General features: G+C 37.4%; 1 protein-coding gene across 1 annotated transcript; it reads right to left on the bottom strand.

The window, feature by feature from the left end:
* Positions 1-3,071: 3,071 nt before the first annotated feature.
* TRPC1 (transient receptor potential cation channel, subfamily C, member 1) lies at positions 3,072-20,248 on the bottom strand. Its single transcript, XM_008946001.1, has 12 exons — positions 20,093-20,248; positions 18,778-18,879; positions 17,734-17,936; positions 16,111-16,242; positions 14,704-14,899; positions 12,674-13,010; positions 11,618-11,757; positions 9,462-9,605; positions 5,302-5,477; positions 4,947-5,148; positions 4,240-4,434; positions 3,072-3,439 (listed from the first exon to the last, which is right to left on the bottom strand). Exons 1-12 carry the CDS (start codon positions 20,234-20,236, stop codon positions 3,212-3,214), a joined length of 2,199 nt encoding a protein of 732 aa, XP_008944249.1. The 5' UTR covers positions 20,237-20,248; the 3' UTR covers positions 3,072-3,211.
* Positions 20,249-20,792: the final 544 nt, after the last annotated feature.

Here is a 20,792-nt window from a genome sequence, read left to right as displayed (position 1 = left end):
CCGGCTCGGCATCTTCTCCCCATGACTCACGGGGTGGCGAGGCAGGAGCCAGTCAGTGGGGGCACAGAGTGCCTGAGCTGGCAGGAGCCAGTCAGTGGGGGCACAGAGTGCCTGAGCTGGCAGGAGCCAGTCAGTGGGGGCACAGGGGCACAGAGTGCCTGAGCTGGCAGCTCCAGGGAACAGCTCAGTGCTGGGATCTTTGCCTTACAGACTGAACCCAACACCATTTCCCTGTGGAACTGACAGCAACCACAGTTTGCTAAGCAGATGAAGTTTTGTAACTTTAGAATTTTTAAATTATAATATTAATTCTCCAGTATTGATTCCTATGTAGATTAAAGGGTTTTATGCATGGTGCTCTGCATTTCTCACCAGAAGCCTGGGGAGAAGCAACGTGGAAATCATGCTCAGAACTGTCTTGACCTACAATAATGTATTTTTTATTCATGATGCTATGACCCATCTGTCATGAAGCTTTTTTTCAGTGAGGCAAGAGTCTGGCTGCCTGCTCTTCATCTCCCAAATGCTTGCTCTTCTCAGCACTCCCTTTAGACCAGTTTCTTTCCCAAATTAAAAGCACTGACAGCAGTAGCCCTGCAACAGGGATCAGAAGCCAGGACTTAAAAGAAACACCGAGCAGTGCCAGTTTTCTCAAGTAAGAGCTGGTTATGAAGCAGAGGTAACAACTATTACAAGTTTTTAAAAGCAGATGTAGTGACTGTAAGCTTCAGACATTTAAAATCCAACCTTCAAGCAAACAGAATCACAATACAGTTTCTGAAATAATTTAAATAGAAATAATAACCAAAACCAAGAGCGTAAAGCTTTCTGTAATGAATGGTTTTGAACTTTCTGCTGCAAATGGAGTTTAGCATGAAAATTTCCATCTCCATTTTTCATTCATAAAGGCAAAGCTATCTCCAAGACAAAGCAAGCATTAACATGAGGACAGGAAAGAAAAAAATCAACATTTTCCAGTCTCAAAAAAGCCACTTAAGTCCTTCCGTAACCTACACCAAAGTTTGTATAAAGAAAATCTGAATCCTATAGCAAATTACACTCCAGCTTCTCCAAACCTTTTTCCCCTGTCACCCCAGTTTAGACAGACATCTACAATTTTGTCTCTGTGTGTGTCCAGAGCTGTTCTGTGAGTGTGCATAGGGGAGATCTCAGAGCCCCAACATCTGCAGACTGCTGCTGGCGCAGCCGGCACTACATTGCCAAATAAGGTCATTGTGTGCTTAATACACATGAAGAGCTAAATGAGTACAAAGCACTCTGGAGTGGCCAAATAGTTATGAAGACTGCTAGCTTGTCAACTATCAGTTCATGGCACCACATAAAGCCATTTAAATGAACTTAAAGTTAACAGGATAGGTCCCCAGGGAAAAAAAAAAAAGTAATAAGAACATTAACACAAGCTACCTTCCTTAAACTTATCATGACATTTCGAAGAAATAACTTTCAATCTAGTACCTGATATAATGTGTTTCAAATATGACTAGTAGTAATACAACCATCTTTTTCAAAGAGCTTTTATTTGTCTGCTTCCTTTCTTGGATATATGTAACACACAAGAGTACATAGTTCTTACATTGGTGTATTATTTATAACAGGAGCTCTGAGTTCAAAGACAAAATTCAGTGATCCTCTTTCCTGTGAACAGAGAGGTCAGCTTCTTATTCACATGAGAAGCCAACACAGCAGAATCCCTCCATACTAGAAGACTCCTGGAAGCAGAATATTAAACCCTAGTTCAGGTATACATAATCTCATAGTACAGAAAATATATAACCTTTACAAGAAAAAAGTGTTTTATAAGAATTCCTTCAAAAAAGGTAAACATTCATGTAAGCCTCCACTCTACCAACTTCCCAAAAATCAACTGTGGTCAAAGACCTCTGTGGCTACCTGCGCCTTCTGGACATGAGACCATTTTAGAAGAGCACCATCATAACAGTAAAATTGTTAATCAATCCTTTAACTGTCATAAATATACATATTTTGTAATTAAAAATACAAGAATCTCACATTTCTCAATTGCAGTTTGTCAACTTGCATTATATATACATACATATAAAGCCATATAGGACCCTCTAGCACAGAAAATCCACAAAGCCCTTACTGTTCATTGTAAGCCAAGTCAAATCACAGGTTTGCACAAAATAGTTCTTCTCACATAAAAAAAAAAAGTTTAGGTTGGCAACAACTGTGGTAAAAGGAAAAAAGAAAGACGAGTTAAAAGTAGGATATGTAAAATGTTTTTAAAGTAGGCCCTCCTAACCTACGCCTGCCCAATGAACAGACTCAACGTGTTCTCGCAGACCGAAGTGCAGAGTGTTGCACAAGAACCGTTCAGCATTGCAAACAGCAGTACTCACATGCTCCACCTCCTTTTCCTTAAATCACAGGTTTTAGTAATTCAAACAGTTTATTATGCAGATTTTAAAACCCTAAGATATTAAACATTAGAAGTTCAAAAGTTGTTTCAAATCTTAACATGAATAGTGAAACATACTTTGGAGGCACCACTGAAAAAAAAACAACCAGAAGCTGATTGTCTTACAGGTAACCATAAAGATTCAAGAAATTATTTTTCTATTTTGAGTTCAAAATCTCAATATTCCCACAAAAGGTGAGAGCTGATGACTCCATTTTCTGTATTCTATACAGTCAGTGTTAACATACAAAACTTGGCACTAGAACTGCCTCTTTCAGAGCCATACAGTCTTTGCATGCACTGTAACCTACAGTCAATTTCCAACTGTGCTGGAAATTTTCTATTATTCTGTATCTGACTTATCTATTAAAAATAAACATAGGCCAGATTTTTGGTTTAAAAAGCCTGTCTTCTCCCACAACTTGAAAAACAAGTATCAAAAAGGAACAAACAGCAGAAATATATGAAATAAGCACATTGTGTTAGTTATGAAGCTCTTAACGTGTGACAGCCACAGTCTGAAGAACATTAAAAAAATTCCTATATACAAGTTTTATATACACACTATGATTAAGAGCTTGAGAAAGTTACTGTACCTGTTTTTGCATTTATTCCTAACACTTCTGCACCTAGCTGCAACTCATGCAAAAGCGTTTTCAAATGTGTTATTGTGCAATAATCTTTTTTTAATTCAGCCTGGCAATAGAACGACGTCAATACTTTCACCTATAGGTATCTAAAAGTACACACTTCTCAGTTAAAAGTCAGGCCCTAGTTTCTTGGATAAAACATGGCATACTTAGAAGTTCTGAAGCCGAGCAGGTCTCTCATTTCATTTCGGAATTTGGACAAGTCTTGCCGCAGCTCGTTCAGGTTTTCCACAGTTGCCTGGTCTGTGCTTTGCATCTTCTGTCTCATGGAAGTCAAGTAACGGTGGACCAAGCAGCACATCACCTTCTGATAATTCTCATCTCTCTTTTGCTTCAGATTTCTCCATTCCTTAAAACAAATATCACACATTTACTATGGAAAAGTGGTTCTGGAACCTTACAGCCTCTACACAATAATACAGAGTATAAATATGAACAAAATAACAAAGTTATTTTATAGTTACATCCTGATGCATACAAATATACAATGCATGTAAATTGCCAGCAAAATTTAAATTAGATTATCAGATGCTGTACTAACAAACCTGAAAATGTTTAATCTATCTGGCTTGGTAATTGTCCTATGAGCAATTAGAGGTTCCATAACCCTGAATGTTTCTCAGTGCACATTCCATAAAGTCTTTGAATTTTATTTATTTAATGCTATTTTTGTCAACAAGAAGAGGCAAGACTAGCATGAAAAATTACAGGCTACAATAAAAATGTTTACTCAACAACAACAGCAAATTATCCCTGTCTCTACCAATGAGAGGCTTCAGTGATCCTTTTTGGTTATTTATTTAGACACTTCTGTAAAACATCTAAAACTCATCACCTTCCCCAAAGAATACTCCAGCCTCACCATTTCTGAGATTAGCACATATTAACTTGAGGTTTCTATGAGTTTTTAATCAATGAAGGCATTTTTTCCAGACTATTCCTGGGGGGAATTGGGGGTTGGAGGGAAAGGGATTGAAATCCTCTAAACAGAAAGTTAAGAGAACCTTAATGAACTAGAAATAAGTAAGCCTTATTTATTGGATAACGCACACACACGACAGGCACTTTCATCCAGCAGTTTGCTGATCCATTTTAGCAAGCAGCACCTTCCCAGCTGCAGAGCCTAGAGCTCTCCCAGCCCTTTCTCACCTTTAGGCTGTTTTGACGTTTCACTTTGCCACTGGATGTATGAGAGCAGATCCATTTACTGAGACTGTTCAGAAGGTAACACATGGTCTTGGGGGAGGGAATAACATTGAAAGGTGGAGGTAGTGTGCATTTGTCATCAAAGTAGCTAAGCCAAAGCTTGGCACGAGCAAACTTCCATTCCTTATCTTCATGATTCTAAACCATCAGAAACATTAGGGGAGATCACAAGCAAAAATATTAACAGGTTATTTTGAAAGTTTTATTTTCTCCTACCTGAAAAACTTAATTTTTATAATATTTTAATAAATTTGTTCTAATATACTGATATTAAGTAATTTAAACCCCACAAATTCATTATATACTCTACTCTAAATATACAATTCAGCTATGAGGGTGTAAACTCCTTATCAAATGCCCAAGCACCACATCTTATCAAGAACAGCATCTTGACTTGAACAGCCATTTTATCAAGAAAGTCTTAAGTTCTCAGAAGGCCAGAGACTCACACATGCTCAACATGCAAAGTACCCATTTTATTTGGACCAGAGTAAGAAGTTCATATTTGAAGTAAAGATGTCCCTTGTGAGCTCAGAGACAGAGCTCACCTATGGAGGTCTGTTAATTACTCTACATACTGAAGGAAGAAATCAGTATAAAACCCAAAGATACAGCTAGAAATTATTGATAATCAATCAGAAAGCACTTACTGCTATCAGCTGAAAACTTTTATGGAGCATTGCCACCAGGAGCTTTGTTAATACTATCACAACAACCACATTGTAGGTACCAACAATAACAGCACCCACAAAAGACTGTAATTCTTCCCCATAGCTAAAACGTGTGACAAAGATTGCTACGTGTGCCAGGGAGAATATATACCAGAACAGAGCAAAGCATGTGCCAATAAACCTACAAAAACAAGGGAAAAAAAATATGGTTAGGTAAAGCAAACAGCAAAAGTGAGTTTACTTAATGTAAATTCAAGTTCAGTGAAAAATTCCAGTTTTAATTACTAGGCATTAAGGGCTAGAACAATACAGCTATGTCATAGATATCACTCACGAATGGAATGTGTCATTGCTCTGCTGCTCACAGAAAATACCCGCACAGTCCTTCTCTTCATTTACAGTAAATCCTTTATCATAAAGTTGTGTCAGTCCAATTGTGAATGAGAACAACACAAGAAGAAACATGCCCAGAAATTTTCCAAAATCTTGTAGCATCTGCCCCATTGAAATCTGTGAAATAGATTTATTTCCAACTTTAGTAAAATTTGTAGTTGTTTGTATTCTCTCCTGCAGCTTATAATCAACAAGAAAACCATCTATTTAAATTTTAAATGTTTAACTAAAACTTAAGATGCTAAAAAGAAAGGAGGCATCCTTGTACCATTTTTCAGTGCAAAATTCTAGAAGTTAAAAAGAAAATTTAAGCAGTTTTAACATCACCTGGTAAATTTATATTCTTCAGCTAACCATGAGCAATAGCGTGTACAGCTTATTCTTTATTTGTAGTGCTAAATGCTAACAAGGAACTTACAAGTTAATAGATAAAAGCAGTAAATGAAATGCATTTGAACATAGGTGCCTTCACAGAAAGTTAAGAAAAACACTTAATAAGGACAGTGAATTACTCAAACAATTGGAATCATATTTCATCACTAGTCAGAAAATAGTGCGCTGTGGTGGGTTAACCCTGGCTGAGCACCAGGTGCCCACCAAGCCACTCTGTCACCCTCCCCCTTTCCTCTCCCTCCTCTGCAGAGCAAAAGGGGAAAGGAAAATAAGATAGAGACAAAACCCTTGTGGGTAAGAACAAGGAGAGTTTAATTAGAAAGCAAAGCCAAGCAATGCCGTGCATGGAATTGAAGAGGAAAAAACCCCAAAGGTTTATTCTCTGCTTCCCATCAGCAGGTGATGTCTGGCCCCTTCTTGGGAAGCAGGGTTCCAAAACACATAGCAGTTGTTCTGGAGGACAAAGGAGTAGCCCCACCCTTTGTACTCCTTTGTACTAGCTTTAGTTGAGCTGACGTCACATGGTGTGGGACATCCCTTTGGTCAGTTCAGGTCAGCTGTCCTGGTTATGTTCCCCCCAAGCTCCTGCCCCCCATAGGAAGAGCCTTGGTGCTGTGTGAGCACTGCTCTAGTGGTGGTCACAACACGGGTGTTAGCAACACCCTTCTGACTCCCAATACAAGAGCACTGTACCAGGAGGGCTGCTATGAGAAAATCATCTCAGCCAGACCTGACACACACCAAAGCCCATCTGCAGAACACAGAATTCACTGTAAGCTTTATGTAAGATGTTAAATATACACAATGTGTAGGTGTGTAAGCACATTAAAATTGAATGGTGTAAACTACAGAAGATATGATGCTAAATTTAGGCCATTAATTTTCGTTGCAGAATATCCTACACAGAAATCTTCAACAGTACAAACACATCTACAAACTTCTTCAGAGAACAATACACTATTATAAAGAATGCAAATACGTAAAATGGGGTCGGGTAAATCTAATCCTCTATATAAATCAGTTGGTGGAAAGGCTATTCCTATATGAATCACCACCTGTACCAAATCATAGTCCAGAACTGCATCACTGGTCAGGTTTTGCAAGTACAAATTTACTGGGAGATGAAGAAGCAGCTCCTGCTCCTGCTCCCTCCCATGCTGCTGGAAATTCAGCGAGCAGATTCTCTGATCCTCTGCACAGTTTGCCATGGTCATGCAGAATCTGCACCTGCAGGCAGAGCTGTGCAGCAACTGTATCACTCGATCAGGGGAAGAATGTCATCCCCATCACACTGCTCCACCTCATCTAACCCTTTACAGAAAAACAACCCAACAACAAAACATTCACCTTTTAACTGGCACATGGTTCCAAGCAAGACACAGACAAAGCAGATGAAACGGGAATACACAAAAAGTATAAACCATCCAAAACTATTTTGTTTGGAATGGAGACTTGGAATAGAAACCAGTCCAAGTCCCAGATACTTTCTTCACAGTCTTGCTATTCCTTTCTAAGTACTTAGAATTTCTAAGAATTTGAAATGCAATTATTTAATCTAGGTGAAAATGATTCTATCTTCTGTCAATAATAAAAAAACACCACAGAGAACCAACTCACAAATCTCTACTAAAATAGGTTTTATAAATCCATAAGTAACTGAATGCTTAAAAATAACTCTAGTAGCCAAGAGAACATTGTGTGGCTGCCTCCACCCCCACCCCCCTGCTAGATTTCGGTGCCATACTTGATTACCACCATTTGAACTTTGTGAACTACTTCCAGAAAATAATGTAAGAGTTGTTGCACAAGCTGTACTGGCCAACAGTAATAAAAAGCTTCAGTGTGCCACTGAATGAGGTGACTGTTGACTGTTTTTATTTACTTGGAAAATTTCATAAAGTAGCCTCCTAATAAAAAAAAAATGTGAAAGATGTAGTACATAAATATCCACATTAAACAGTGAATCTCTTTAAAATGTGGAGAGACTTGTGTTCAACCAATCTGCATAACAAGCCTAACACTGCAACATCAAGGCTAGTATTTTTTCCAAAGTATTCAAGTACATTTCCATTTAAAAATGTTTAAAACAAAAAATACGAAAATAATTAACAGCAACATAGTCACAGCTAGACAGAAAAGGACAAGAAGCAAACCAAACAAAGCCCTGAGAAGAGAAACAGGCATCTTCCAACAATATTACACTGGGAGCTATGAATGCTCTTTTTAAAGCACTTTTGGCGATGATTTAAGAAAGACCAACTGAACAACTGGTTATTTTTCTTTTCAAAGATGGACTATTCAGTATGAAACAAAAATATGCTAAAAGATAATTATTCATTCAGGAAGACTGAAGGTTTAGCTCATTTTAATGAGTTATAGTACTTAAACTGGAGGTTTTCAGGTATGTCTTAAAGCCTTTATACAAGACCCAGTGATCTGAGCCAAAATCATTTACTTCAGAACCTCCTTTGGTATAACACTAGTTGCAGAGCAGAAGTTTAAAAAAAAAAAATGCTGCTCCCAAATATTTATTCAGCCTTTATGCTTAATAGTGATAATGTTTTTTGGATGATCTTTTCAGATCATCCTCTTGCCACAAAACTCTTAAAACTAGTTCTGTTCATTAGAAGACAGGAGAAAGCATTGATTTGATGTATTAACAAATTCCATCAGTATACTGGATGACTACCCTATTTATTCCAAGCCTGCTTTTATACAAGAGACACTTGCGAATTCAGTGATGAAGTTAACAACCAGCAATGTTATCAGGACAAAAATAGGTAAATGTATAAATAAGTGGTACAAGAAAGCAGTGACTTGTCTGATTTGATTTGTCAACGTAAATCTCTCAGGTAGCAAGGCCAGAGAAGCTGGAAGTATATTCATGCAAAGCTTTTTTCAGTATGCTATGCTTTTAATAACATAGGTACTGTAGTCAGGAAGGGCTTTTCACTGGCAAAGGAACAAAATCAGTGAGTGCTGAGGACTGAAGATGAACAGAAAAAATCACAGTGAGCTGCCTTCTAAGGGGTGTCCTCTACTCACAACATTTTTTATAAGAAAGCTTTCTTCCTCCTTTTAATCTAAAAAGGCTTGAGATCTGGCAAATTCCAAGTAAGAAGAAAACTGTTCTCCCTTCTTATAACTGAACAGATGACATAATAGAATAGCACAAATAGATGACAATTTCAATACTCTTGATTTATATTCTTCAAACAAAAGCAATTTGAACATTTCAACTCAATGGGCAACTTCAGAAGAGATTACAGATATAAAGGGAAAGGCTTTTGATTACTCTTCCTTGCTACACATCTCATTCATCTTCAGGAGGTAAAGAAGTTAGGGCAATCATTTGCACAGAACTTTACAGGAAGAACCTGATCCTTAGTTTTCAAACTGCAGACATGCAGTATGTTAAGCTAACTGCAGACAAAAACCAAAAAGAAGCAAGGCAGTTGTCATGGAAAAAAATACTAGAAGAAAGTGAACTACACTAGGTCTTGCTTTTTTATTTTTCTTATTTCCTTCCATCTAAATCAGTATGTTTTACACGAGAGATTAAAAAACCAAACTTCAATGCTATACCACTTCTTTCTATTTTTGATATTTATTTCCTTACTTCAATTTCTTCTTTTTCTGTTTTCAGTACAACTCTCCACAGCAAATTAAGATCAAGTTTCTATTTTCTCAAACAGTCCTGACACTCACCTGGAGTGGTCCCAGAATAGAGCTGGTTGTATACATGAAGAAGAGACGCAGGTAACTAAGAACGTTGGCAAAAGCAAAAAGACCTTCTGCCACTAGGGTGGGATGGAAGGCGTCCCAGTCCTTCCTCTCAGCATAGTCATGGAACTGCAAGGCAGAAAGGACAAACCGAGGTCACTGACACTATAAACACAGAAAAGCACCCATGCACTGCTCCCTACTTCTGCCTCCAAAATGGGCAATAGCATAAAAGAAATCAACACAGTTCACAGATGGCTTACCTCTTCTGATACTGCACTCTTTTTAGACAAAGGCATCTTAAAATCTATTCCAGAGGGAGCTAGAAATCAGATTATTTAAATTCAGCACCTAACTCTGCCAGCCATTTGCTCAGCAAATCATTTACTCCTCTGTTCTGCTTTTCCTTCTACTCGTTTTACATGGTTTGTCAAAAGAGGGACTCATGTACTTTATAAACATGTGTTTGTTAGCATCACCCAGTGTAACAGGCCTCAATTAAAAAACATTAAAATGCTGCAAAGAAAGCTAACGTACACACGCAATTGCAGTGTGGTGACAACTGGTCTTAGCCAGTTTTGGAAAGACTTAAGACCTGGGGTTCCTTCAATGTATTTTGTGGATGATTACAGAGAATGGAAGTCAGATGAAAACTGTTGGTGTAAACACACCCTTATAGTATATCCGCTAGGTACCGCTCCACCATTCATGGCATGTCCACATATCCCTAAGTTTTGGCTTGGTGGAGAACATTCTGCATTTACATTACCAGCTTCTGCAGTCTCAAAGTGGACATTCAAAAACTAAGGAACTCAAGGCTGCTGCAAAATAACCACCCCCAAAGTGTGCCGCACAAAGACAGCAAGAAACAGGGATAAACGTGTTTTTATACATTGCAATTGCCACGTGTACAAATCCTGCCACAGAGACTGTTCCTTTGCTTCTTACAGCTTCAGTGCCTACAATATGGACCTAAAATGTAAACCAGATTTTTAATTTGGTTTTCTAAATTTTATGGCAAAATGTATAGTTCATAAATGAAAGTGGCAAAAAAGCCATCATATGCCTGTTACACAGGACAAGAATTCTGCATCTTCAAAAAAGTTACAACTTAAACTAGTAGCAAAGGGTTCTTACAGACACTTGCTGGTTGCAAAGCAAACAGCTGGGAAGGCAGCTCACATGGCATTCTCTGTTTTATCCAAGAAATGGAACTTTCTTTCCCAAATGATTACCAGCCTCTGAATCAATGTAAGGATAGGGAAATGAACCAAACACCAAGCTAGGAAGAACTGAACCAGTTTAATTTCCCTTCCAGCTGCAGACAGCAGTCAAGTCACAGTCTGCAGTACAGAACAGTGGTGCTACTGCACCGGCTTGAATGTTGTTAAAACAATTGGTCTGGCAGCTTGCTGTATGTTATACAGCTAACAACACATGCAACACAACAGGAATGATCATTTTCAAAGCTTGTATCTTCAATCAAATCCAGATGGTTTTTCACAGAGAAAAGACAAGGCTCCTCTGTGGTCTCAGGGCCAAAGAAACCCCTCAGCAAACCAAAGACAATTAAAAAACCTCTCAAAACCAACTGTAACATTTGAGCATATGTAATCAAAAGCTAAATAAAACTTTCTGCAGCAAAAAAGCTTTAGGCCATCTAAACAGAGCGTTTACTATTAGCTTTCTGTGTAGTACTGGTCTATGGAATCAGGCAAACCCAGATGCAGAATCAGATGAGCAGTACAGGGAGACTTCCCCAAATGAAAATCAAGCCCTTTGGAAAACCAGTCAGTCCTTCCAAGGAAAACAGTAGATCTGTCCAGGGTCCCTGAGTACTTGAACACATCTTGATGTGTTTTCTAACTCCCATTTGCCTCATCAACTTCTCTTTCAATCCCAAGATGCAACAACACCGGATATTTTGACAATTACATGGCAGATACCACATAGAACACTTAACTTGGAAGGCTGAATTGCATGCACATAGTAGGCTATTACTAATGCAGTGCACTTAACTACAACACACTACTAACACACCACATGGAACACCTCTTCCCAGATTTTGCAGCACTGTAATAAAATTGTATTTGTTCAGCCAGTCCCAGAGGAGCTTTGGATCTATGAAGACAGGTACTCACCTTGTTATGGGCAACTACTTTGAGAGCAAAAGTTGCCAAATACAGGGAATTCATGACAAAACTAAGCTGATTACGGGATTCTTCTAAAAAGTCTTCTAAACCATCATACCACAGTCTTTTAACATCTGACCACACCATTCCTGCAGGAAAGAAAAGCAGCCAGGGGGGTCAAGCCATTGCACTGAACAGACATTCTTTTACAACTAAAGCACTTTTGACTGGCTTTTGTAAACTGTATTTAAGCAAAAAGAAAGCCGAGTAATCAAGTAAAGTTATTTAAAACTTTGCATTGAGTAGCAAGCACTAATCATAAGGCAACAAGATATTTAACCTTTTCAAGTCTACTTTCCAATTAAGAAACACATTCTCTGATAAAAAAAAAAAGAGCATGAGAGGAAATTAACAAGAGAAACATTGGAAAGGAAAAGGTCAAATTTAAACAAAGGTAGAGGGCTAGAACACAAATGGTTTTTCCAGATGAAAAGCTTTCACCTTTTTTCAGAAGTACTACAGAAAGTATTACATTACTATATAAAGCCAAAAATAAGCCAAAAGTCATAAGCCAAAAGTTGACGAGTACTCATCAAAAATTATACCTGTGCTCCCTCTACTGCATCAACCAGAATTAACATGTGTCTTTTCAGGTACAAGTATGATACAGGTTTTCTCCTTTTTTTAAGATGAGAATTTTAAAATGTTTAGGAAAATACACAGCTTTTATATTAATTTGTTACTGCACAACTGAATCTCACTTGCATCACTCTGAATGCTACCAGACCTTCTGAAGAAAAATTTATGTTCATTTTCTGTAACATCCTACAATATTCTGGTTTTGAAATTTCAGTTTGTGATAACTAGAGATCATTCTAACACTTCACATCCCTTCCTCAAAACACATGGGTGATTTTGTTTTGTTTTGTTTTTTTTACTGTAACACTGTCCTCCGAAGAGTAAAACTTGGTCAAGCAATTCATAATTTCATAAGAAGGCAGCACAAATCATGACTGTTCCATCAACACCAACAACTGGCATCCAGTCTACTCAAACCATACCTACCTATTAGCCATATTATCAGAAGATAATCTATCCTCTCAAGGGCTGGTCCCATTGTATTCTTCTTATTCTCATTGTAGACAAGGGAATACAAATTAAGTAACAACAGAAATGTGAAATATGAAGCCCCATGAATAATAAACTTCATAAAAGGAGTATGAATTATTCGACCTACTCGAGATTTAGGGGCTAACAAGTAACACAGGGACAGAACTGGCCAGAAAACGCCAACCATCAAAACAGTCAAAATTTTCTTGCATGTGTGCTTGCGTCGATAGCCTGCCATCTGTCCAAACCACACAGTGTTTAGGAACTGCTGGCAGTTAGACTGGGCAACAAACTGAGAAAAAAAGAAACAAGAAATCACTCTTAGGTTTCATTACTAATTTACATTATTACAATTCATTTTCAAACTATGTGTAGTTACCAAAGAACAGGAAAAGGCAAGAACATTAAGTTGAAATAATTATGAGAAAAGTGCTATGGACCCATTATGATTATAAAAACCCCTAATTTTAATTTCCTTCTAAAACCAGCGACTAAACACGAATTATACATACTAGACTTCTAATGCTTTTCAGGTCTAGATTGATTTTTAGTTTCTAATTATTTAGAAATCTAGCATATAAGTAACATCATACCTCAGACAACTTCACTGTTTGTTATTATAAAACACAGTGATTGTATCTGAAGAATAACATACTGCTACTGTAAAATAGTATCAACATTGTAAAACACAGCATCTGAAAGATGAGTTCTATAGTGGTCAAGCAGTTCTATACATATCAGTTCTTAAAAACATGGCTTTATTCAGCAGGGTTAATTTTAAATCAGAGTAAGCTACGTTGTATTAATCCCTCTAAAGAAGATAATTTTGGTCTGAAGGTCATGAAGGTTATGCAAATATACTTTCAAATATCAGATGCTTATTTCCATGGAGTTACCAAAGAATGTAACTCCATGCAAATGTACAGAATGTAATGTATAGAATGTAATCAGAGGATGCTTTATCATTTAATTTTAAAAAAATATCAGCAAAAAGAACTTTGATATTATCATCACATTTTAGGAAGCATTACAAAAAACCGTCTCTGTAGTAAACTTGCCAAGAATAAAATGTATTCTGCAAAGATACTCTCCTCATACCACGAAAAAATGCTGTTATTCTCCAGCCACTGTGATAAAATCAAAGTATGCTCAGAACCAGAAGAACATTTGAACTACTTCAGAATGCTTGTTTAATGCATACCAGAAATGTGTAATGTTAGTTTTAAGACGTTCCATAACTATGGTTTATGACTTTTAAACACTATGTATTTTAACAGCTTCACAAACAGTTTATGCCTAGATACATAGAACAGAATTATAATGCCTTCTGCAAATGCTAACTGAAAATGGGGTTTGCATGGAAAGGAAACTTTCTCTCCATCCATGTTTTTTCTACTAGAATCTATAAATACCCATTTGTCTGCTAGTACAGCAAAACCAGAGTAATAATTTGTCAGGTGATGAAGACAGTAACGACCTACTGCATGAATTAAGTTCCATACTGATGGCATAAAAAGTCACCACTTCTCTGGGGCAGAGGCACTATTCAGTTACACCAGCATAAGTCTAACAGTTCTGAACAGCACAGACAAGGCCTGAACCAAAGCTGAACAGCTGATGACAAGTGAGAAGATGACAAATCGTGGGTGGCACTTAAGGATCCATACTTCCTAAACTACTACTAAAAGGATTTAATGAGGATCTGAACAAATAATACCAGAGCTGTTCATAAAAAAAGAGGAGGTCTATACTCCAATACAGAAAATATGACATTCTTCTCTACAGTAAACATTGAACAAATACTCAGTATCTTGCAGCATTACATCCCTTTTTCACATACATATGTCCTGTGTATTACTGTGTCTTCTGCAACTCTGTCAAATTTCTACTATTTCACTTCTATGTCCACAGGCAGAACAACAAATTAAATTAATTACTAACAAAATATGATACGGAGAGCCTATCAAATTATTGCAAAGGCAAACCTCTTTTTGATTATATTTGATGGCAAGTTTCAAGCGACTTAAGTTCATCCTCTCCTCCAGCAGCCCTCTCTTGTCTACGTGCTCGTCGCTGGACGTGTGGTTCAGAATGACTTCCAGCTCCCGGGAGTTCCGTGCCTGCGCAAGCAGATCTTTAGCAAAGGTTTTGCACTGTTGAGCTAGCTCCTCATAATCATTTCTGAAAGACAAGGAAACAGTACAGACTGCTACACTGTTCCCATATTTACCATTCAATCACTGACTATTTTTGTTTGGGATTGTATGTTGAGCTGAGACAAATAAAGAACCCAAGGGAACAGTCACTTGTCAAGACCCAAGCGTTCTGAAGGCAATTCTGAGTAGGTTTTGCCATGCAACATCACAATTACAATTCAGTTTAGTTTGCAGCTCCACTGGATAAACTGAGAAACAGACGTGGAGCATACAAATTCTTATCTTATAAGCTCCAAACCAAGAGTTAAAGCTTAGAATTATTTCCAGAATATTAGAAAAGTGTGGTAGCCACAGAATATTACATTTGGAGTTTGCACTTGGAAGTGAAGTCTGAAAATTAAAGTATATTCACTGAATTCAAATTATTTAGTAATATAGTAAGCACAAGAAGTTACACTATTTGCTTGTCATAACTGGTACAGTCCATTTTAGTAACAAGTTGAATCACAAAAATGCAACAGTTAAAAATTAAGACAAACAGCTATAAAACCAGAAAATTTTTATCTTGTTCAGGAAAGCAAAATTTTACCCTAGATACGAACATTTGCTTTCATGTTCTCATAAGAAATGCCTGCTTTTGTGCTGGTCAATTTCACAGTGGTAGAAACCAGCATAACTTAAACATAAAACTATACTGAGCATTTGTTTATTTTCAGCATGAAATCTTCTACACGCATGCATATATACACACACATGCTGCTCCAAGTCTTACAATATTAGAAGCAGAATTAAGAAACAATACCCAAAACAAATTCCAACATGAGTCAGATCATGATAAACAAAGCATTATAAACTGTTGCATACTTCTACCCTGATGTAATGAAAAAAAAAGTGCAGACTAATAATGAGATATTGATATGATTAATAGGTGTGTGATCTTTAAGCCAGCCAGCATTTTTCATTTTTATTTATTTTTCCAGACTAAAGCTGAAATATGAACAGCTGATAGTACTATACAGGTTGGACTGTCTACACCTGAAAGGATTTAAAATAATTAAGCTGTCAAAATGACGGCTAATGAGGCATAAATTATATTACATAACTTGTTATTATGTCTAATTATCAGTTTAAATACTCCAATTACAAAAAATTAGGGATACACCTTTTTAATGCATACATATTTCTGTACACGTAATTTCATAAAAGTTTCCAAGTTGGCTTGTTTTCAATCCCTACCTGAACTCAACCTCGACAAGGCTCAGTTCTTTCAAGTCTGCACTCAGTTCAAAGGCTCTCAGGATTGGGTCTTCCTCTGTCAGCATGATCAGAGCAGGACTGGCCAAGCAGCGGTAGATGTCAAGGCGGAACCTGTGACAGAAGAACAGCAAGCACAACGGAGACGCTTCGTTTGATTAGCAGTTTGAAACCAGAACCTGCTCCAAAAGTTTGCACACGACAATCAGCTAACAGACAAAACAACTGAGTTTCCTAAAATCAGACACTACAAGCATTAAACGTGATACGTCATGGATGACATTAGCCTTCATATACTCAGAACCCCCATTATTCTAACTATCAAAAATTGGCTAAAGTGGCTTCCTCTTCTTTTTCTCACTAGTTCAACTGTTACCAGTACATCAGCAGAAAGATATTGGCTAAGGTTAACAGTACTGGTAAAATTTTGCTATTTTTCAGTGTTACACAGCACCTGTTATGGTTCTTCAGGTGGGAATAGGAGAGGGAAGTAAAGCATTTAAGGCAATGGCAGAATGGCAGGGGTTGGAAGGGACCTCTGGAGATCATCTAGTCCAACCACCCTGCTGAAGCAGATTCACCTAGAGCAAGCTGCACAGTCTGTCAGTCGGCACAACTAAAAAGAGTCTGTCCCCGACCTCTTCAGACCTGTCCTTTTTTATAAGCATTGGCAAGATCCCCTCTCAGTCTTCTCTCCTGCAGGCTAAACAGACCCAGGTCTCTCAGCTTTTCCTCTAAGAGAGATGCTCCAGTCCCCTCATCACCTTTGTAGCCCTCTGCTACAGTTCCTTCTCTCTCTTGAACTGCACAGTCTAGAACTAATTAAAGTGCTTCAGATGTGGCATCACTAGAATGTGGCCTGTAGTATCTGAGTACCGGTAACAGTCATCCTTTCACTTCCCCTATTTTTACACACTGAAGTAATTATGTAACAATTAATTGTATATTTTAATTGTTGTACAATTACGCTCCTTGAGCTCTGTGATTTTTCACACCAACTCTCATATATTAAATTATATTGAACCCTCAAATATGTTGTCAAGTTAAACAGACAAAATATTCTTAAGATTGGTAAATCCCTCTCCTCATTTGAACCTTTATTAAAAAGTTTTCTACTTTCAAAAATACTTAAAGAAGAAAAATTGTCTTTATTTTGCATTCATCAATTCATGTTACATCAACACTTTCAGAAACAGAACATAGAATTATTCACCTCTTCATTGTGGCTCAAAAAATCCCAAGTATTAACTAAGTTAAGAAAAATGTCAGTTGCACAGCTCCTGCGCTCCCAAGCCAAGGATAACTAGAATGTTTGTCACCACAGGCAGAAAAGAAAGGCACTCAGCTTAATACACACAGTGACTAAGAGTACAAAACCGAAAGGAAAACCCAAGATGAAAACCAAGCACTGTCTCCCACAACCTTTTCAAGCAAAACCCGTCCCCAAGAACTACCATCTCTCACAAAAAAGGCTGTAGCATATTAAGGGAATCCACTCAAATATCACCTTAAAGAGAAACAGGAAATACAATTAATCTGAGCCCCAAAACACCAGACAATTAAGAAAAGATTTTTAAAAAATTGTCTATGTCTGCCAAGTCTTACCTGGAATGTCGCAGGCTATCTTTTTTGTTCTTTGCAGTACACAGGGTGCACTCACAGCCAACAGCATGAGGCTTGGGCAAGGATATATCTTGCTTTAAAAGCATGGTGAGAATTTCATAGTTGTTACGATGAGCAGCTAAAATGACAGGTGCCACGTCCATGGTGGTCGAGTACTCTGGGTTCTGAATGCGCTCCATTAGTTTCTGGAATAAAATATAGGAAGCACCTAAATTTATTACATGTAGTTCTACGACAGTGTTTACATGTAAAGGGTTTCTTGAATGCCCAACCATTGATGTCTCCTTCAAAATATTTTCCCATGTTCCATAACATGAATATAAGGAAAAATTTATATCAACATTCAAAGACATCTCAGATAAATACTAGATAAAGAAAAATGGATAAAGAAATGTTTCTCATTTATTTACATGGAAAGCTAGAAATTCAGTGCCTACTTCCTTCAGTATACATTCATGATCTTAAAAAGCATATTTTGCTCTAGTTTTATAAAAAAAGATATGAGTACCTTTACTATCTACATGGTACCATACTCTTGTCACACAAAACCTTATTCCTTCCCACCCTCCACCTCTACTTGTGAACTTTTAAAAGTTTTTTGATACTTTAGCATTGCCAAGATAAGTTTCAAACAATAAATTTCTTGGTGAAGAGTCGATGTTTATAGAATTGCTTAAAAAATCTAGGAAGCTTCAATATATGAATATACCTGTTATAGTTCAAGCCTGCTAATTACTTTGCAAACAGCCTACAAGAACAGATTTATAACCACTCTATTTTTTTCTCTTCCGGACTAACTGGGCATCTGTTAGTATTTGGAACATATAAAGCCACTGAATTCCTTAGGTTGTAAAGAAAAATTACATAAGACAAAAGAGGCTATAGAAATAATCCCTGATGTCCAGATTCTGTAACCTTAGAGATGTACAGTTTAAGAAAATTGTTTCAAATACTACCGTTACCCAGAATGCAATAGCACAGCTCCCCCACTCCCCGACCAAAAATCAAGGAATAACACCACTCAACCACAATAGTGGGTCTGGAGGATCTTTTTGGTCGGTGATTAAGCAGAATGTCAACAGCTCCCACCACTTCTGAGTCAATAGCCACCAAAAGTGCATCCGACGACTATGGAAAAAGAAAACAAGTCACATGTGAAACCAGCAGTAAGTTAGCATAAACAGCCAATCTGAAGCAAAACTGCAGTTTGGGTTGGTGTTTTTTTACATTCTCTTCTGAAGTTCTGTGATGTTCTGTATTATCACCACGCATATGATCAAGACAAATTCAGACTGTCATTTCAGAAGTTAGTACGGTATTACTGACTATTTGTTTCGTTGCAGGAAGAGCAGAAGAACCAACTGCAGAAATTACATTCCAGGAAAAATTACTTGCAAAAATCAAGTTCTAAAGGACAGTTTACCAGGTTATTAAAAATCTTAAAAGTTAGGGTCTGTGTAACATAACTCAGGCATATAGGATGCTTCAGCTCTGCATTTGGTGTTCTGTGGTAAAGCCAGGAACCTAAGCTTTTATTTCTGGGCTTCAGCTTCTCCTAAGTTGAGCTAAGCAGCTTTTCATTTTCCCTACCATTGACATTCTTTTTCATTCACTTGAGAAAATCCAAGTTTTCACTTTAACAATAGAAGAAAAAGACACAGCTTTTATTGTCACCACTAAAAAGGAGATTCAGAAAGAGGAAAGTGTGGAGGTTTTTTTCAGGTCCAATATCAGATAACCTAAAAAAAGATACTACTTCTCCCTGTCTTATGTACTTAGCCATCACAGCTCCAACTCTCCCAGTAGCAGCAGAGATGTTGCATGTAGTTAAGGAAGTATCGTTGGTATGAACTTGTCTCTACCACTAAGCACAGATCAAGTTTAACAAGAAATCACTGCAGAAACACACGCTCACCTTAACTTAAAATCATCTAACATAATACGCATTTTTCTGACTGTGCTACCATTTGAAAAGCTATTATACACCACAGCCAAAGAGACCTCTACACTTTTTAATACGTTGTACTCTGATTATATACTGTTTATTTTGGTTGAATATAATGTTATTCCTGTTGTAGGTAATATATGCATTTAAAAGAAAATTCAGACTTGTTAATATAATTGAAAATGTCACTCTACATTTGCCATGCCAATAAAGTCCCACTAGAAAAGTAAGCTACTGAGAAGAATGCACTTTTACAATTACTAAAAAGAACTCAACTTGCTATTAAGACAGATTTTACTTCCTTCTAAATTCTGACAAATTAAGAGAGAACATATATAAGGAGTACACAGATTAATGACTACACTGAAGGTTTCCAAGAATGTATGTGTTGTATACCTGGCAGCCATAATCCAAAAGCAGCTGTAGTATGTCCAAGTTTTCATTTTCAATGGTTATGGTAACAGCATTTCGTCCAAGCACATCCACACAGTTTATGTTCATTTTGCCAGAGCTGTTTTCCTCTAAGAGTTTCTTAACCATGTAATAGTCACCTGCACAAGTAATGTAGGAACATCACAACATTTTAAGTACCAGCTATCACCAAATAAGAGAACATTCCATAACTGACAAGAGACATTGACTGTCAGACAATTCAGAAGTCAAGGTAGATAAGCATTCTCTCCTCAGAGAGGAAACTAAAGGTATTTTAGGAGATCTCTTTTAGATCCAGTCCTAAAAAGAAATGCACAAAAGAGCAAGGGTAATTTTCAGAACTGAGGCAATAACCTGGGAGACCCAGTAAACACTAAGTTAAACTACATCAAAAGAGACTTCTTGGTTCAAAAAAAGCTAGAGAAGCCCTCTCCACAATGCTGCTAACAGGTTTGGCACCCTCCCTTAGCAGAAGCCACATCAGTCTGCCGTGTATCACTCCAATTTTAGTGTATACACTATCAAAGCAAGTGTGATACAATGCTGCAATGCTATAATAAAGCAAGCTAGCAAATTTGTTAAGTAAAGCTAACTACAGTAAAAGGTATATAAACTGCACTTTCCTATCTGACTGAAGTATAGATGCACCAAGCTGCCCTGCTCA

Source organism: Merops nubicus, unplaced genomic scaffold (genome assembly GCF_000691845.1).
Source record: "Merops nubicus isolate BGI_N331 unplaced genomic scaffold, ASM69184v1 scaffold13318, whole genome shotgun sequence".
Taxonomy (NCBI): domain Eukaryota; kingdom Metazoa; phylum Chordata; class Aves; order Coraciiformes; family Meropidae; genus Merops; species Merops nubicus.
Note: the sequence above shows the minus strand (reverse complement) of the source record. Positions and strands in the feature narration are given on the sequence as shown.